This window comes from Anoplolepis gracilipes, chromosome 12, assembly GCF_047496725.1.
Source record: "Anoplolepis gracilipes chromosome 12, ASM4749672v1, whole genome shotgun sequence".
Taxonomy (NCBI): Eukaryota; Metazoa; Arthropoda; class Insecta; order Hymenoptera; family Formicidae; genus Anoplolepis; species Anoplolepis gracilipes.
In genome coordinates, this window is record NC_132981.1 from 2214307 (window position 1) to 2232170 (window position 17864).

The 17864-nt window shown below is 35.9% G+C and overlaps 4 protein-coding genes across 11 annotated transcripts in view; 3 read left to right on the plus strand and 1 right to left on the minus strand.

The window, feature by feature from the left end:
• Window positions 1-1561: 1561 nt before the first annotated feature.
• Window positions 1562-4653, plus strand: LOC140671659 (uncharacterized). Of its 2 annotated transcripts, none has more exons than XM_072903155.1 (6): window positions 1562-1760; window positions 2810-2947; window positions 3267-3395; window positions 3506-3649; window positions 3766-3885; window positions 3985-4653. In XM_072903155.1, exons 1-6 carry the CDS (start codon window positions 1622-1624, stop codon window positions 4050-4052), a joined length of 738 nt encoding a protein of 245 aa, XP_072759256.1. In that variant the 5' UTR covers window positions 1562-1621; the 3' UTR covers window positions 4053-4653. The 2 variants fall into 2 exon arrangements, with proteins under 2 accessions (XP_072759256.1, XP_072759255.1); XM_072903154.1 differs by having other exon boundaries at window positions 1565-1760; window positions 2807-2947; window positions 3985-4647.
• Window positions 4654-5083: 430 nt separating this feature from the next.
• Mrpl51 (mitochondrial ribosomal protein L51) lies at window positions 5084-7267 on the plus strand. Its single transcript, XM_072903095.1, has 2 exons — window positions 5084-5243; window positions 5675-7267. Exon 2 carries the CDS (start codon window positions 5679-5681, stop codon window positions 6150-6152), a length of 474 nt encoding a protein of 157 aa, XP_072759196.1. The 5' UTR covers window positions 5084-5243; window positions 5675-5678; the 3' UTR covers window positions 6153-7267.
• On the minus strand, window positions 6335-10807 carry LOC140671630 (dipeptidyl peptidase 9). The gene is made up of 10 exons (XM_072903080.1): window positions 10225-10807; window positions 10000-10134; window positions 9747-9909; window positions 9429-9670; window positions 9040-9351; window positions 8671-8957; window positions 8271-8599; window positions 7924-8175; window positions 7541-7813; window positions 6335-7467 (listed from the first exon to the last, which is right to left on the minus strand). Exons 1-10 carry the CDS (start codon window positions 10419-10421, stop codon window positions 7120-7122), a joined length of 2538 nt encoding a protein of 845 aa, XP_072759181.1. The 5' UTR covers window positions 10422-10807; the 3' UTR covers window positions 6335-7119.
• Window positions 10808-10854: 47 nt separating this feature from the next.
• LOC140671633 (uncharacterized) overlaps window positions 10855-17864 on the plus strand; it is a 64634-nt gene continuing 57624 nt past the window's right edge. Inside the window, exons 1-3 of one of the 7 annotated variants that reach the window (XM_072903090.1) lie at window positions 10855-11133; window positions 13000-13337; window positions 13711-13827. In XM_072903090.1, the coding sequence (XP_072759191.1) occupies window positions 13197-13337; window positions 13711-13827 (258 nt within the window). In that variant the 5' untranslated portion in view covers window positions 10855-11133; window positions 13000-13196. Of the gene's footprint in view, window positions 11134-12999; window positions 13338-13710; window positions 16219-17864 lie in introns of those variants that run through there. The other 6 variants (XM_072903089.1, XM_072903092.1, XM_072903091.1 and 3 more) reach the window with 6 other exon arrangements.

Consider the following 17864-nt stretch of genomic DNA (forward strand, 5'->3'; position numbering starts at 1 on the left):
CTCAAGCAAAAATGTAACGGTATATTTGTACAAAAAATCGCTTTTTATTGGAAAATATTCCTCCATGAAATTATTAATAGTACAAAATTTTATGATAATTTTTGGCTAATGTTTTTTATCATTTTTTTAATCATTTCTAATAATTATGATTTAACTCTCTTTCTTCACATATTTATTCATTTCATTTATGTTCATTAATTCACTTACTTACTATATCGTTTATTTTGAACATACGTATTCATTCATTTGCTTACTTCGTCGTTTGCGGCTCTTCTCTTTTAATTAATTTTAATTCTTGTTAACGCGAAAACCAGACAAAACCAGAAATTTTAATAAAACTTTAAACTTCTACGCTTCGCGATTGTCATATGTGTTACTAATTAAAATTTAATAATTATGACCTACAGTGTCGCAAAATCTTGAAATTTGTCTTCGGGTTTTCTGGCTTTTCTTGGAAACAATTTTGAGTAAAAATATCGAGAAAGATCATCATTTTTTACAAGCTTTCAATTTTTATTGGTATATCTCTTTGTAATTAAGCCTCTTAAATTAAAAGTTTCCTAAAGTAAACCTGAAATTAACTAAAGAATATAATTAATTGTCTGTTAATCTTTCAACTCTACAAAATTTATTTTTTTTTTTAGGAAGAGCTTATAACATTTTCATCTTTAAGAAATAATTCGCCTTTAAAAGAAAATTCAAAGATTTTAGAACATCCTATATATTTTAAACATGCATGTTATTTATTTATTGTATCTTATATTTCCTCGTAATTTTCACATTTTAACAGGAAGTATTTGGTGTGCATTGAATTCTACGATTTGTCAATAGGAAGCGCAATTCGTGGAAAGATAAAAGCGTAAACTTTACGTGCGCACGAGTGTGAATGAATATATAAGGCCACGTCTCACATTGTAAACATAATGATAATGAAGAATAATATATGTAACACGATAAAGTTGAATTTGCAAAATTATTGCTATCACGGCAGGAACTTTCGTTGAATGAACTTGATCAATCGCTTTATTATAGAATTAACGTGTTACTCGCCCGTATATCTTATCACACCTCATTTTGTTAAAAATATTTTCTTTATCTAATCGACACCAGGAAAAGTTCCATTTAAATTTTTTTAATTAGAAAAAGTAATAATTCTAATAACATTATGACAGTAATACTACTTCTACATAAATTCTTATATAAAAAATAAATAACGTTAATTAAACGCGAATACCTTTCGCTGTTTTCAGCTTCATTATACCTACGTGTCGTCGGAAATTCATAAATCGATGATCGATATGTTTGGTGTTTTTCTTTTACACAGTAATAACGAGAAACGTGAGACAAGAGGTTTCGAGTCTGCAATTTATCGCGGTTTGAAAGGTATTCAGTTGTTTGAATTATTTCTGTTTCTGTCGCGAAATATAAATTATTGGCGCAGAAATCGCAAGTAAGAGATGTGGAGAGCATCGTTCCTCGCTTGAATAAAGTAAATCAATCTATCAAGCGTTCGCCAAATGAAACCTCTGATTCATTTCAGAGGAGATAGCGCTATAGGTACGCCTAAGAGATAAGACGTTTATCTGTAGACGAGGGCGTACGTCGCAACACGAAACGTGTGATGTTTTCGATCTCGTCTCCAGTCACCTGGATATGTTTCACGTTCGCATCTGATTTTGGATCTCCAATGACGACTCTTCTTGTCCGCATCTCGCTCGTCCTGCGCGCGTTCGCCGGTTATTCCCGCTGTCAGCAGACTCGTGAGTGTTCCCTCTTCATAATTTATCGCCTTCACAAATATTCCCCGACGTAGCAGAGCCGTAAAAGATAACGTTGCACTCGACGACACAAGACAGAAAAATGTCTGAAGAACAGAGACCTAATTTGTGTATTAGATTCTCATTCTTCTCAGATGTCACTTGGAGATATTTAGAAGATATATATTATATTTTGGATCATTTTTTTTCTCGCTAAACATGCTTAAAATGTTTTAAAATGCGTCGACGTAGCAGAGCCGTAAGAGATAACGTTGCATTCGACGACACAAGACAGAAAAATGTCTGAAGAACAGAGACCTAATTTGTGTATTAGATTCTCATTCTTCTCAGATGTCACTTGGAGATATTGAAAAGATATATATTATATTTTGGATTATTTTTTTCTCGCTAAACATGTTTAAAAAGTCTTAACCTTTTCAATTTTTCAGATATCCCTCAAACATTCTAATCTAATGGAGATTCTTTAAAATATCCTTTAGACCCAGGTAGAACATAAAACTCATAATGATATCATTATGACGTCATCATGATTTTATTTATTACTTAAAAGTTACCTAAACAAAAATGATTAAAAAATGAGTTAAAAATGACCAAAAGGATCATGAATTTTTAAGTTCAATAATCGCACATATAATTTTAAAAAGATTATGTTGGTTAAATATAATTAAAATATACATGAATAATTAAATAAACTAGTAATTGCGTAATATATATATAAAAAATGATATTATAATATCAGAAATAAGTCACCAAAACATTACCAAAAGTATATCAAATGAGATCATTATGATTTTTCTAAAATGACTTTTAGGTGACGTCATAATGATGTCATTATGAGTTTTTATGTTCTACCTGGGTACTCTTTTTTAGAATATTAAAATTATATAGAATTTGTCGCGTCAAAGTATCTGTTACTTATCAATATATTGGATAAAGCTCCACCGTTTCACTTTTCAATAATTCGTGATCCATTTTTTCCTGCATAATTAATCGATTCTTATTTCCTACTAATTTATTGCTCGTTTTAGAAGAGCACGTGAACGTGCACATCGGTGGTAACTGTGAGAGGGACGCCGAATGTATCCAGAATGGATTTTGCCGATGGCAACAAAATTGTCTGTGCAATCCGTATTACTCGCCGAGTCCCGATAAATCGAGGTGCATCGCCAGTGAGTGTTTGTGCTAGAAAATCTTTGTCGCACGTGGGACAAAACGGTGGTTACGCGAAAAGCGCGTTATGTATATTGTTCGTCAAGAAGTAGCTTCTACGAGTAAATTAACTTCGAGATGCTGATGGCATGATAATTCGTGTTTTTCATATTCTCCACATGTTTGCATAAAATCAGAGACAGCATTAGACCCACAAGCTCTGCGTCTACTAAATATGCTTGCACTTTTTTCATATTTATTTTGACGCTTTGCCAATGCTTATTTCACGTTTTCCTGAATAACAAGAGTGCTTTTTTTCTTCTTTTCTTCTTTTTCTAGCCATCGGACTGAGCTGCGACGATCATATAACGTGTCAAACTATAGCGAATAGCGAATGCAGGCAAGGTAAATGTGCCTGCAAAGACGATTTCTTCTTAGACAGCAGTAATTCGTCAAACTGCATTCCCAGTGAGTAATCGCATGATTTTGATCGTTGAACGAAGAGATGTCGAAAGTTACATCTTGTAACTTTGAGTTCCGCAAGCGGTTAAAAAAAAAGGAAAAAAAAATTATTACAGGACCTATGAAGATGGGCGATCGCTGTCAAATAACGACGATATGCCAGGAGAGTTTCGACTATTCGTTATGCGTCAACGAACAATGCCAGTGTTACACTGGCTATCATTTTGTAAATGCGACGCACGCTTGCGTTCCGAATAAAGGTAATATGCAGATTCTTTTCATATTTTGTATTAAAATACTAAAAAAAAAAAAAAAAAAATATATATACATATATTAAAGTGAGAAATATATACATTAATAGTGTATATTGTTTCAGACTTATACACCGCTTGTAATTATGACTACGAGTGTTATGTGGACGAGAAGTCCCCGGACATCTTGGAGTGTAAGAATGGTCAATGCGTGTGCAAGGAAGGAGAACCGCGATGTGCCAAAGGTTAATTGCGCTTAATTATATCGTTACAAGCTAATTCGGCCAAGTCCGAGACTCTATTTCCAGACTATTTGTTTTTACCTCCTTTTCTTCTTCTCGCAGGCTCGCTTTTCACAGCTGCCGGAACGATCGTAACAATCTCGTTGTTGCTGCAACGAATCGCTCAATAGCGACTAATATAATATATATCTATAGATATTTCATTCGTTTAATTTTACAATGCCATTATTTAACGCGTAAAATGAACAAATCCGCGTAAGTCATTAAACTATGCTTTCGAATTTATATGTATAAAGATTTCTTAAAGATTTTATCATATCCCATTTTTGTATTTGTATTGCATTTGTACCTCTAATAAATGTATTTAACAAGAGAAAGAAAGAAAGAGAGAGACACGTAATAGAATTTCATAAAAATTCTGGGATGGTTTTTGAAACAAGAAAAAGTAATCACGTGTAAATATTTGTTTGGCAATTATCTCTTTCAATTGTATTCTTTTCTTATAGTTTTTCCATCATCTAAATTTCAACGATTCTGCATATTTCTAATTTCAAATATTAAAGAAAAAAGATACAAATTATCTACAATAATTTCTAAAGTAAAAAAAAAATAAATAAATAAAAGCTTTGCATTCTTTCTTACATTTAAGATGAAAGATACACGTTTAGATTTTGATGAAAAAAAACTTGTGTTTCACAATTTCAGATAGCACACAATATTCATAAAATACATACCACATATTCAAATAATTACTCGAATATTTTATAAACATCTATCAAAATATTTCATAAATATTTTTGTAATCTTAAATTAAACACATTATATAAAATTTATAAATACTAGGAAATATTTGAGAAAAAGAAAAACTTACAAAATATTACTATATAAATATATATTTTTTTACTGACCATAAAATATTATAAAAATATTTAATCTATATATATTTTAAACATGTTAAATACGATTCGTATTTTTTTCTCTGTAAATATATGTATTAAAATATTTATGTAATATTAAAAAAAATAAATAATAAAAATATTTATGAATAGTTTTCATATGTTTTTAAATATCATGTGTTCTCTAACAATAAGATAAATAGCTGTCACGATAAAAATTATTAATATGCGCATATGTACATTCAAATGTACGTCATCATTGATACTGTCAATTAAACGACCGAAGTAAATGCTAAATGCGTAGAGCGCAAACGCATTTAACTACGCACGCGCGACTTTTGCTTTACTGCTAATCAGCTGATGGCGGTGACTTAACCGTGCTGATTGTATTTTTCAAAGTCGGAACTCCGATTGTATCTCACATAAATAACGAATTCTAGTGCATGTGATACGTAATAAAGGAAGGTAAGCTTTATCAGCGTTTAATTAATAAAGCAAGAAATAATATGCAATCTATACTTAACGAAAAGTATATGATGTAAAAAAAGGCTTAGGTTATGTTTGATATAAATTGTACATATTTTTCTGTTATTACTTCAAGTTTCTATATCGCAATTGAGAGAAATCACATGACAGATTATCTGTCAAAGTTTAAGTTTTGTCAGTTTAATGTTTAATTAATAAATTAGCAAGCAATGTATAATATAATCTGTACCTAGAGTATCTAATGTGAAAGGCTGAGGTTATGTTTGATATAAAATGTTTATATTTATTACAAATTATATATATTTATTTTACGTCAAGTTTCCTTATCATAATCGAGACGAATCATCTGACAGATCACCTGTCAAAGTTGCTTCATCGTCAGTTTAATGTCTCTCATTCTCTCTCCTCAGCTTCATGTCTTGGATCGTGAATTCCGTGCGAGCCATTGTAAACACATGGACGCCAAGAGTGACCCCGGTGCGATTTCGCTATCACGCGGACAAGGTAGCCAGAGGCCCGCTGATAAGGCGATACGGATACAAGGATCCCATAGACATGCGAGGGCTTCTACCACGCGTGAGCGATAAACGAATACTGCAGATGCCGATCTATCGGCCAAAAGATTGCTGGTCCGAAAAGAGAGCCTTGTTCGGACAGAACGACTACATCGACATCCTGGGCTCCGACAAACTCCATCCGACGAGAATTCTCTACAACGTGCCCGCGTGGTTGCGTGGTGTCAAGGGCAACGAGTATCAAGTCCTGTTGAGGAAGAAAAAGATATGGAAGAAGGGGATATTTCCAATTGCGAGACCAACAAAGTGGAACGACCTGCAGAAGAGACTACGTTACTTGTACAAATTCCTAAATCGTAAGACGAAACAATAATAAAACAATTAGCTTGAACCTGTGCGATGTAACTGTGTAATTAAATTTTAATTTAAAATATAGCTGTACTGCGTTTCCAGTACTCCAACAGAGTATTTTGTCGACTTCTTTTGTGTGCGCAATATTAATTATAGATACAATTCACTTCTTTCAGTAATTTTCAGTAATGTGGTTATGGAAAATATAAAATAATGAATTTATTTATTGACAAATTATCCATCGGATATACGATTATTTCACAACATTGAAGAACGCAAATATTTTTTTATGCTGATTTTCGCCGTAGAAAGATAAGAGAGAGAAGTACGTAATTATTTTATCAGTAATCACGCACGTTATATGTACATAGTCACAGTTGGGGTATTCATGTTTAATGGTTCAACATATATTGCGAAATGATCGCGAAACAGAAACACGCCATCTCCGAACAGTAATCTTTCTGGTACACTATTGTCAATAAATTGAGTATTTTGTCCATTCCCCTAAAAATTATTCAAAAGTAATCAATATTATCACGATTGTAAATCTCAACAATAATTGATTTTAAAAAATGTTACTTCGAATGTATGTTTTTACGCGCGTTTCATGATATTTTCAAATTAACTTTGCATAGTCGGCATATATGTGTATAAATCACACATTATAAATTCCTTGCTAGAAGTTCGTCTTGGTATTAATTATATGCAATATGTCATACGCAATACATTGCGTTATTGCGAATACCCTTTGCATTGAAAATGTAATACTATCTTAAAAGCCCCTTAGAGAGAGGCACACATTTTTTTGTACAGAAATTAATACAGATACTTGATGAGATGTTGTTCAGATGTCTGAACAGAGAGTATCTGATGATCTGACTATTTAAAAGTATCTTATGTTTTCTTGTGTGTACATAAATTAATGGCAGTAAACTCTCGTTTGAACAAACTACTACCAAACAATGTAAGAAACACAAGAGAACGTCGGTTCATAAATGATTTTGCAAAAAGGACAGCAAGGTTGTCTCGTAGTGCTTGCTGGCGTCCAGGCTTCTTAGGCTGTGCCTCTCATTGGGATAAACTTGCAACTGATACGGTTTACCGATTTTTACGAGGGCGTTGATCAACTGACTCGTGTGAAAGAAATGTACATTCTCGTCTATAAGACCGTGAATGATCAACAATCTGTTCTCCTCGTCGGGGAATTTGTTTACGTATGTCAGGATTGATCCGGCCATGTAACCGTGAAGATTGTTCTGTGGCAGATCCATATAACGCTCGGTATATCCGGTGTCGTAAAAATTCCACGAAGTAACCGGAGCACCAGCAATGGCCAGCTGTGACGTAAAGATATTTTTGTGAATACGTTTTTAAAAAAATATACAATGAAGTATCGCACACAATACGTACCTTGAAAACATCAGGATACTGTATCAGGCCCATCAGACTTAAGTATCCGCCGTAAGACCAGCCGTGAAGGGCCACGCGATTCAGATCTATGTATCCGGTAGTTTCTGCAAGCCATCTCAGTACTTCGACTTGATCGTTTAGCTCTACCGTTCCCATTCTACGTCGCAAGTGGCTCTCGAACATCAGACCTCTATGCTGCGATCCGCGAGAATCGATTAAAACTACGCAATAGCCTTGAGCAGCTAACATGTGCATTCGTAAGTGCCTTAACCCCTGCAAGAAGCGTGAAATTAAATCTATTTGTTTTTTTATAAATTTCGTGCATCTATATTCATATATTGAATTGAAGAAGAGTATCTTAAATTGCTTTAAATTGCATTTACCTTAAATGTGTTTGATACAAGTTGGACTTCAGGTCCTCCATAAACGTTCAATATTGTAGGATATTTGACCCCAGCTTGAAAATTATGAGGCTTGAATATCATTGAATAGATTGTGTCGCCTGACTTAATTTTATGCGTACAAATCTTCGGCGTGAACAACTCGGACTCCGGTGTCGACGGTTCTAGAAGGTAACCTACAGGTGTGAGCGATATACTTTCCACTGTCCAGTCGGTTTGCAATATTTTGAATACCTGCAACAATAAAGAGAATAATTATCGACAATCGTACAAGTTTTAAAAATTAATCGTGTAAAATCAGCGAAAATTCGTTGGATGGAAGAACGTACTTGACAAGTGGGCAGGGTTTTAATGGAACTATAAACGGTGACCAACATCGTGCACTCCTTGTTAAAATATACATTGTTGTAACTGTAACCCGGCCGCGTCAAGAGTCGTATCTCTAGTGGTCGTCGCAAGGAAACTGCGTAAACATGTTGTTCCAACGGTCCTTCTTGTAATCCGCAAAAATACACGATGGAATTGACCTCGTCGACCCAGATTTTCTTCCCCAGCACTTCCCAATCGCCCTGCGTCAGGGCCACCTTGGAAGTGATGCGTGGTCGAAGGAATATGCTGTCCATTCGATCCAAAGGCTCTTCCACTCCATTACTCAAACCTTTTATGAGAAAAATATATTAGACAAAAAGAATATCGGACAACGAATAACGGTAAATTCATTTTACAAACCTGCTATACTGGATGTTATAAGATACAAATGTCGAAACTCGGATTCCTCGCTACCCCAGATAAATTTGACCTCGTTCGCGTCATCAGACTTGAGAAAGTACAACAGATCGTTCACGTTGATCCAAGTCGGATTCTGTTCCGAGTATATCACTTGAACGCTCGCTGACGCGGGCGTAAAATGATTTTCCGTGTTGTACGTGTTGGGTGGTGGTTCGCAAAAGTTGTCTATGGATAATAGGACCAGCTCGAGTCTCTGTTGTTTCCTATCTAGCAGTTGCACCCAGACACTACGCATCAAATGAAGTAGCACATTACCATCTTTTATTAATTAATATACAACGTGTTTTACATATGTAGTTTCCAACTTACTACTGAGCGTCCGGAGTCCAGCCGACTCTTACCATGTACTCCATCCAAGGAAACATTATGTGAAGAGGATATTGAAGCTCTAGTATTTCGATATCGACAATCTGCAATGATTCCGTCAGACGGAACTGCACCATCTTCAAGTTACTCCTAGCATTCGGCATACCTGCTCTAGGAAATCTAAATTCGTCCACTTCGTAGGAATTTGCCGAGGGAAAGCAATATACCTTGACATCGCTTTCATCCACTTCTTCATATACTATTCTGTAGATTCCGTCGTACATGGACTTTGGCTGCCACCAATAGCCGATATATCTAAGACAGGGGAAATAAATTTTCTAATTTTTTCATATGTTTTTAGTATACAAATATCCAATAATAAAGGGACCAACCTTGTAAATTCCTCCTGCATGACGTAAGAAGGAGTGCCAGCCGTGAGTGGATCATCCACCAGACTTCTGCCACCTTTCTTAGCATGAGTCAATCGAACTGAGGAGCCTGTGATGCTGTGAGAGAGGTATAGATCTCCGGAACATGTATGCGCAATCAATGCATTGTTCCAGGGACAGATCTGAGGACACAGTTTCGCTCCAGTGGTAGACATTCTGATTTCTGATGGAAAGAGCGGTCCAGGCTGGTGGAAAGATTGTATACATTTAGACACTTTGTCCCATTATAATCACAATGATATCTCAATAACCACATGTTACCATGAATCCAGTATCCACGCATTGATAAAGGCTGCTAGCAGCTGGAAAGACTAATTTTCCACTCTCTGCATGGATCTCGTAACTGGTTATACCCCAGGTAGCAAGTCTCTTTCTCTCCCACAATAATTGCTCCTCCTTTGACAGTCTGTTTGTGCTCGATACACTAAAATCATTGCATGACAGATCCTGTTGTCTCTATTGACGGATAATACAAAAGCATATTGAATGTTTTAATCTACACAGCGGTGCATACCTCTGGAAATTTGCCTCTATGACAGGTTGCCAGTGTAGACGATAGCCATTAGCATGATCTGCATGCGCAATGTCTACATACAAGAGCGTGGTCTCCCATCCGTTACTCGGTGTACTGAGAAAATAAATTCTGGTTCTGAAAGAGAAGGGGAAAAAGAAGAATATAAACACATGTTAAAACTCGACACAATATTCGACTTACAGTACGAATGACAAGTTTGCTTACCGGCCGTCCGGGAGTGAACGGAAAGTTATGGAACCGGGCACGGAACCGGCGGACACGCCGGACAGCTTCCTCCTGAGATCGCTGACGACGGCGCGGAGCTCGGACCAGGATTTCCGCGGTACCGTGCTGTCAGGTGTAGCCTGCTGCTCCAAGGGGCTCGCCTCGTTGCCACTCGTCGTGGTCTCCATATTTTCCATACGACCCTACCGCCAAATCATTCAACGTCGTTCTAGCCAACGTGTCGTCCGCGGTCTCATGTCGAGAGAGTGCTCGACAACCAAGAGAGGCAATGACGGGAGGAAACTTGAACTTGAAGCGATGACGGATATCCTGCCGCGCCGATCACGCAGACTTGAGGGGGCTCTATTTTGAGGTTAGGTAGCTGCCGTGGTTGCCGCCGCGAAGCCGTGACAAAAACCTAACTTTCACCTTCTCCTTCTCCCTAGAGTTCCTCGACGGCCTCCTCGCAGCACCTCGGCGGTCTCTCTCCCACCTCCCGGTTCCACGCGCGACGTTGTAAATTCCCGAAACCGCGTACTTACACGTCCACCACCACGACCGCCATCACCACCACCACCACCACCACCAGCAGCAGCAGCAGCATCACCACCACCACCACCACCACTACCACCAGCATCACTGCCGCCGCCGCCGCCGCGCGATTCCTCGTGCCAAGAAAAGATTTCTCGCGAAGAGGAATCGCCAAAGTTCGACCTGTCATCCGAGCGCTCGCACATGACAGTAATAACCCACGTTGCCGTCACCGTCCTCGGCGGGATTCGGGCATCGGTCCGTGATGCGTCGTTCCCGATTCGCAGCTGATTCGTATCGCGTGCGGCGAAGCACGTGAGACGGCCAAACACGTGAGGAGGCAAAGCATGTGAGAGAGACGTGTGTGTGTATGTGTGTGTATGTATATATATGTGTTTGTATGTATGTACGTGTGTATCGTACACATGCGCGGAGACGGTAACGCGTCGACCTGGTCGCACGCAACCTTTTTATGAATCATTTTGAGAGAAATTTTGACAGATGTAAAATTATATTTTGACAGGTGTGAAATTATTCCGATGTCCATCCACGAAGAAAAAAATCTTTCTTTTTCCATCCAACTGTGTCATCTCTTTCCCACCTGCTGCTTTTTTCTCAAAAGCTGTTTTCTGGTTAATAAATCGTATTATAATTTTTTTGTTGGCTATCCATTCATGTTATTGATTTGTGGTCACTCAACGAGTTATTAACTCGCGTGTTGATTTATCGCAAATAATTGCATATCAGCATGTTTTAATAGAAAGTGTAGAAAAATATTTTGTTTGCCAATATCAATATACTTATACTTAATTATATAAATGCCTTTGAAGATCATGCAAATGTGCGCTTACACGAGAATAATGATGTTTAAAAGGAATCGTGTTTATAAAAGTGTTTTAATTAACGTTGGACTGTGAAAAAAGAGAAGATAAAATGCAGTCGAGGATATTTTTTGAATCAGAATTTAATGAATTCTGTCTTCCACGAGATGATAGAGAAATTTGTATAAAGACAGATATTTATTTAACTGAATTGAATTAATTTTATTTTATTTATTCAATGTCTGTGACGGTTATCTTGATTAAATTTATATTAAAATCTAGAAGCTCTGATATTACATCTAATATAAAATTAAAAGAAGATAAAGTGCAGTGAAGACATTTCTTAATCAAATTAAATAAAGAATTTTATCTTCCACGAAATATCGGAAATTTACGTAAATGATTGTTTTATCTAATTGAAATGAATTGATTTAATTTAATCTTATTTTATTTAGTTTTATTTATTTAATGTGACTGTTATCTTGTTTGTAAAATCTTGAGACTCTGATAATATATTTAATATAAGATTGAAAAAAAGAGCAGTAGTACCTACTTTTTTCCTGATGTAACACAATGTAATATAAGATGTCACGAATTCATGACGTATGTACGGTTTAAAGGAAGAAATTCCCTCGAACAAATTTCGACCATACGTGTGCAACCACGTTGGCGTTGTACTTACATATTTTAATCCATAGCTCCACTCGGTCGTGACAGCCTTATTTCGTCCCGACGTGTTCCTGAATAATTTTCTTCATCGTCGGCGGCAGCGCGATTACGTAAAAAAATCCAGCCGCTATAATATAAGAATTTTTTCCTCGAGGAAAAATCGTGGAACTTTAACGATTCGATGATTTATCCGACTGATATTCGCGAGAGAGAAAACTCGTTTCCTATAAATCTATCCAGGTCGCTATTTGTGGACTACTTCGACCCGAGTACAGCGATAAATACTGCCGAGTCGTCTGATAAATGATGGTCGAGATGTACATACACGTGTGTGCACGTTTTTCGTTTCATGGAATATTCACGTCTCCAAATGTGTGTGTGTGTGTGCGTATGTATCCTTATGTATTTTAATATTTGATTCCCAAATCTCTCTATTTTATTTTAAATAATAAAAGAAAAAATTATTATTTTAAATAATAAAATTATTAATAATGAAAATATTTATTTCAAATAATGGAGAAAAACATGGATAATATATTTCATATCCTCTCTCTTGAGAATTTTTTTCTCCATTATTTGAAATAAATAATTTTATTATTTAAAATAAAATTTTTATTACATTTCTTTTTGTTTAAATTGCAAAAAAAAGAATTTTTACATTTATTTTTTATCCCAGAAAACTGCTGCGTTTTTGTCTTCTTTCCTGTTTGACGAAGGTCCTGAATAACAAAATATATTTATGTTCGAGAAATAGATGCGGAATAATCGAGCAAATTCCTTTCGTTCCTGCAATCAAGGATTTACTTCGACCATGTAATGCGGTTTCATTTTAACATACCTATTACTATACAGTCATTATCGTAAACGTGCACAAGTTATGCACGTACGCCGCGAACACGTGCGATTTGAGGATAACCGCGACAGAAGAGAGTCACGATTAACAAACGAGGAATGCGCAATTTCTCTGACAAGGCACGTACTGACAGCATTCGCGTATATCAATTTATCGAAATTCGTTCTAGCCACGTCATCACGCAAGAGTACAAACGTACAAAGAGTACAACGTTACAACCCACAAATAACTCATTCCGGGTAAGCAAAAGATTATATTTTTATTTCTCATCACTTTACATCACAGAAAATTATTATCTTTCTTGGCAAAACTTCTCTTTATAAGATACAAAAGTACTTTATTGAATAAAAATTACGCTCAATTAAACTTTGAAGCGATTGTAATCAAATTTTTATTATAAAATAATATTTAAAAATAAAATGCTGTTATCGAATGATATTTAAAATTGAAAAATAATTTTGTAAAATGTTTAAAAATAAAATGATATTTAAAAATTGAATTAGAGATTTAACACAATTAATAATCGCATGTCGATTTAAATTTTTAAATGTCAGTGAATATGTTTAATAGATTGATCTGTGCTTCATTTCTTTTATAAAGATTTCTTTACAGTCTCTCTTACAAAGACATTGTGAAATGTTCGGTGGCTCGGGATTATTGGGATATGGTCGTAAAGCTGTTAAATCCAAATTCCTGTTTACACTCGAGAGTTTCAAGAGAAATTGGGAGGTGAGCCGCGTTAATACGATTTACTGTTAATTTAAGAATAGAAATTGGATATTTAATTGAGCGATTCAATTATATTGAAGGCATCCAACTCTAAAATCTCTTATCCATTTTCTCTTTCTTTGCCAAAGATGTACCCATTCAAAACAAATTTTAATATATATATATATATATATATATATATATATATATATATATATATATATATATATTTAAATATATATAAATTTAATCTTAATTTTTCGAAAATTTCCTTTCATGAAAGTATATTCTTAACGTTAATTGATTGAATTTTAATTCACATTCACGTCGAAAATTAACAGAATATTCACTTACCTTTTAATCTTCCTTCCTTGGGAGACTAATTGGATTATCGGGAGATTTACCTAAAAGGGGATTTAATCACTCAAATACAGACATATATATTGGTTGCTCGTCGCGCAAAACTGTCTTTCCCTCCGAAATTTTTATCCCTGAATTAAACTTTTATTTTATAGAATTGTTTCATTCTATACTCTGCACGTAACGGGGATCGAATGTCCACACGTAGGTAGAATTTTCCGACGGAAAACACCAACCACCCTCCTCGGCCGACCCCCTTCGACCGCTCCCTTCGCTCGCGTCTGCACGAGGGCCCCGTATCTTTCCTGAGATACGTTCCAGCAGTGCCGAGCATCGTCCAAAATTCTCACGGGATAGAGACCGAATCCCTTTTTCCCCCGTGTCCTTTAAGTATTAACGTGGCGAATTTTGTAGGCGGTTCGGTAAAATTTTCATGAATTAATTCGATATGATTCTCCGAATCTTCGATTTAATATAGCGTATAATGGATGATAAATAAAGCTTTGCCATGGATCTTTTTTTATCAAACGAAAAAGATAATACAATTATTTTTTTATATGTAATTATTTCAGGAAGTTCGGATCAGTTGAATTGTAGGTAAAGTATTGATGGCTTGGGACAAGATGTCGGCTGTATTTCTCGATTGAAACCCATCAAATATTTAGTATGCGTATTTCGCTACCTTGTCGCGCGTATTCTTCACCCACGGAGAAAAAATCACTTGACGTTTCAGTATCCTTTTTTTTTTTTTTTTTATTTCGTTTTCCATCGTAGAAATCGTGGAGCGAACCGTTCGACAGAAATACGAGGAAAATTACAGCGATGTTGTTTGTTTGAAAAATAGAAAGGTTTTTAAAAGCAATATTTATATCGTTCTAAAGAATCAGTATTTACGAGATAATCCGATAAAACCAGCAAATCTAAAAAATGTCGAAGCAGAAAGAAAGAAAGGGAGGATATTGTTAATCGCAAAAAAATCTTACAGGCAAAATATAATATTAGTCATAAAAAAGAAAGGGGGGAGAGAAATTAGTAGTAGTCACTTTCCGATTCCGATTACATCCGCGTGTTTTATACCCCCTTTGGTACAAGACCGAGGAATGTGCTCGCAGTCACTCGGAATCACTGACACCACCTGGGAAGAGGGAGTCAGGTATCACGTAGTAGTTGGCATGCAGAGCCGAGCTCGCGGGCGTACTTTACTCACTTCAACTTTCCCCCCCCCCCTCCCTCTTTCCTCCCCTCGCTCCAACACCCTGTCCGAACTCCCGCCATGTAATGCAGCCGGAGCGCACTTTATTGAATATTTCGCCGCGGTAAAATGATAAAGAAATCCTCAGCAAGCTTCCTCGGACTTATGTGGATATAGAGAGCTGGCTTTCTTCCGAAACGAAGAGGTAGAGCGTGCTTTCCCTTGGTGTCGACAACCACCAACAAACGGCCATTGTTGAGGGTTGGTCATTGATTTCAAGCCTAAGAGAAAATTGTGCACGCGTTGTGCGTATCGCTGAGAACTTTTCTCAGAATCCATTTCTACGTCCTTCAAATTCGAGATGAATAATTTAATCAGAACCGTTTTATTATTTGAATGTAAAAATGATTTTTCTTCGTCATTAAATTTTTTTTGTATTTTCATTGAAAGTGTTTGAAAAAAAATTTTTTCTTAAGGTATACGCGATTTAAAAATTAACTTAACACGTTTTATCATCCGATTATAAAAGTATTTTCTCTCTGTTGTTAAATTTTTTATATCTGTAATATGCATGTTCACTTTTTGCGTAAATAATATTTATGTGGACTCTACTCGTCCTGTTATTGGCACGGTATCTGCAGCTATTGATAAATTTCATCTCTCTCTCTCTCTCTCGCGTTCCATAAATGTATAAATAATATTCTTTGCACAGGTAATGTTCTCCTCATACCTTCTAAGACGTAACGCGAGCGGAATAATAGCAAAGGGAATTCCTCCTAAAAGCCTTTACGATCGTGGCTACAGGACCATTCACGTGACGTGGCTGTTCAAATTTTCCTCGTAAATGTGACGTTGTCAATGTAATATTTAATATTATTCTCAAAGCTATATCTGTTTTTAGTGCTTTGCATGTCGCATATCAATTAATTATTTCTGGATACAAAAGTAATTAATAATTACGATATTACAACACATATGACATGTATAATATCATACATCACATATATGTACGTCGGAAACGAACTGTCAAATTTTAATACCCCTTACTCAATATGAAAAAGATTATTGCCGTTCGTACTTTCATGATTGAAACAATCTCAAATACAAAATACAGAAGAACAAGTGTACTATATTTTCGCATTACGTAATATGTTAATTATATGCATGAGTACTTAGAATCGGTCTAATTATTCTAATGAGCCAGCCACTCGCTGCCTAGCAATGTCAGTATACGTCCAAAGAGAATATATTACGTGAAAATTTCAAGGGTCTGGACGATGCTATATAGAGAAAGACATTTTCCACAGCACAGCGAGACATTTAAAGCGTCCCGAGTCCCAACGGTATCCGCTTCAAGTATAGCGTATAGTCTCACGGTATAGAGCCATTTCAATATTGAAAGACCGAATGACACCCCTTAGAGGATAAAGAACACTCGTGTGAAAAATTAGAAATTTTCTCCGTCCTTCTCTTACGAGATGTCTCTCCTCAATCTGTAACTTTTTTCCTCGCAAAAGGACAAAAAAAATCGGATTTTTGCTCGCTGCACATTTTATAACTTTTTTAATAGTTCAATCTTGACATAATTAATTGACATTCTTGGAATTTATTTTTCGCTGAAGATGAACCAAAAAACAGCCGTAATTAATGCATACTTTGTGAATAATTTATATTTTTAATCGTACTTTTACTATTAAAGAAACTTATTATTTTTATTAGTAAAAAAAAAAAAAAAGAACAAATCGGAAAGAATTTCAAGTGACGCGAACAATTGGATAAGGGAGTCGATAAGTGTCGATTTTCTTTTTGAAAGGGAGGGAAAAACGAAAAGGCTACGGAATTTCCGGAACAGCTTTTGAGCACGGAATAGGGTAGGAGCTGCACTTTAGTTGACACGGGCGTACGTAACGCGTGCCCCTAGGGGGTCACAATATCGATCTCCTCTCTTTCCCTCCCCCCCCCCTCCTCCTCCGCGTCACCCTCCACCTCTGTGTCCATTCGCGTTTTGCGGCATATCAACAGCGGACAGCTCGAATTGTACAAACCTAATGGAATATATGCCTTCCGCATAGAAGCCTGTCGTCCTTCCGGTGAGAGTTCAGAGTTGAAGCTGGAAATCCGCGCATCCGACGATAAAATATTCAAATCTAAATGTCGAAATAAAAAAAAGAGAACATTTTTGAAGGAGCGTTGGATGCGATCGTTCGAATCTCTATTTTTTATTTCTGATACTTTTTTTTGGGGGGGGGGGGACAATATAATGAAAGGGAAATTAGGATTTTTTAAACTGGAATCTGGTTCTATATCTTGATTTCTTAAACGTCTCAAGCTCTGAAAAAAATCGAGTATATCTATCTTTAAAATAATGTGAAAAAAATGATACAATTTCATTTAATCATTCAAAGGAGCGGGGAAGCGTATACGAAGAAAGGTTTAGACACGACATGTGTTGATTAAAATATATGTATATGTATATATGTACATATTATATAGCGGTAATAATAAT

Excerpts from the sequence above, each read along its gene's own strand:
- LOC140671659 (XM_072903154.1), top strand. The coding sequence starts at position 1,622 with ATGTTTTCGATCTCGTCTCCAGTCACCTGGATATGTTTCACGTTCGCA. Across the intron at positions 1,761-2,806 it reads TTCCCGCTGTCAGCAGACTC|AAGAGCACGTGAACGTGCAC; the intron begins GTGAGTGTTCCC and ends TGCTCGTTTTAG. Across the intron at positions 3,396-3,505 it reads TTCGTCAAACTGCATTCCCA|GACCTATGAAGATGGGCGAT; the intron begins GTGAGTAATCGC and ends AAATTATTACAG.
- LOC140671630 (XM_072903080.1), bottom strand. The coding sequence starts at position 10,421 with ATGGAAAATATGGAGACCACGACGAGTGGCAACGAGGCGAGCCCCTTG. Across the intron at positions 10,135-10,224 it reads CGTTCACTCCCGGACGGCCG|AACCAGAATTTATTTTCTCA; the intron begins GTAAGCAAACTT and ends CTTCTCTTTCAG. Across the intron at positions 7,468-7,540 it reads AGTATCCTGATGTTTTCAAG|CTGGCCATTGCTGGTGCTCC; the intron begins GTACGTATTGTG and ends TTTACGTCACAG.
- Mrpl51 (XM_072903095.1), top strand. The coding sequence starts at position 5,679 with ATGTCTTGGATCGTGAATTCCGTGCGAGCCATTGTAAACACATGGACG.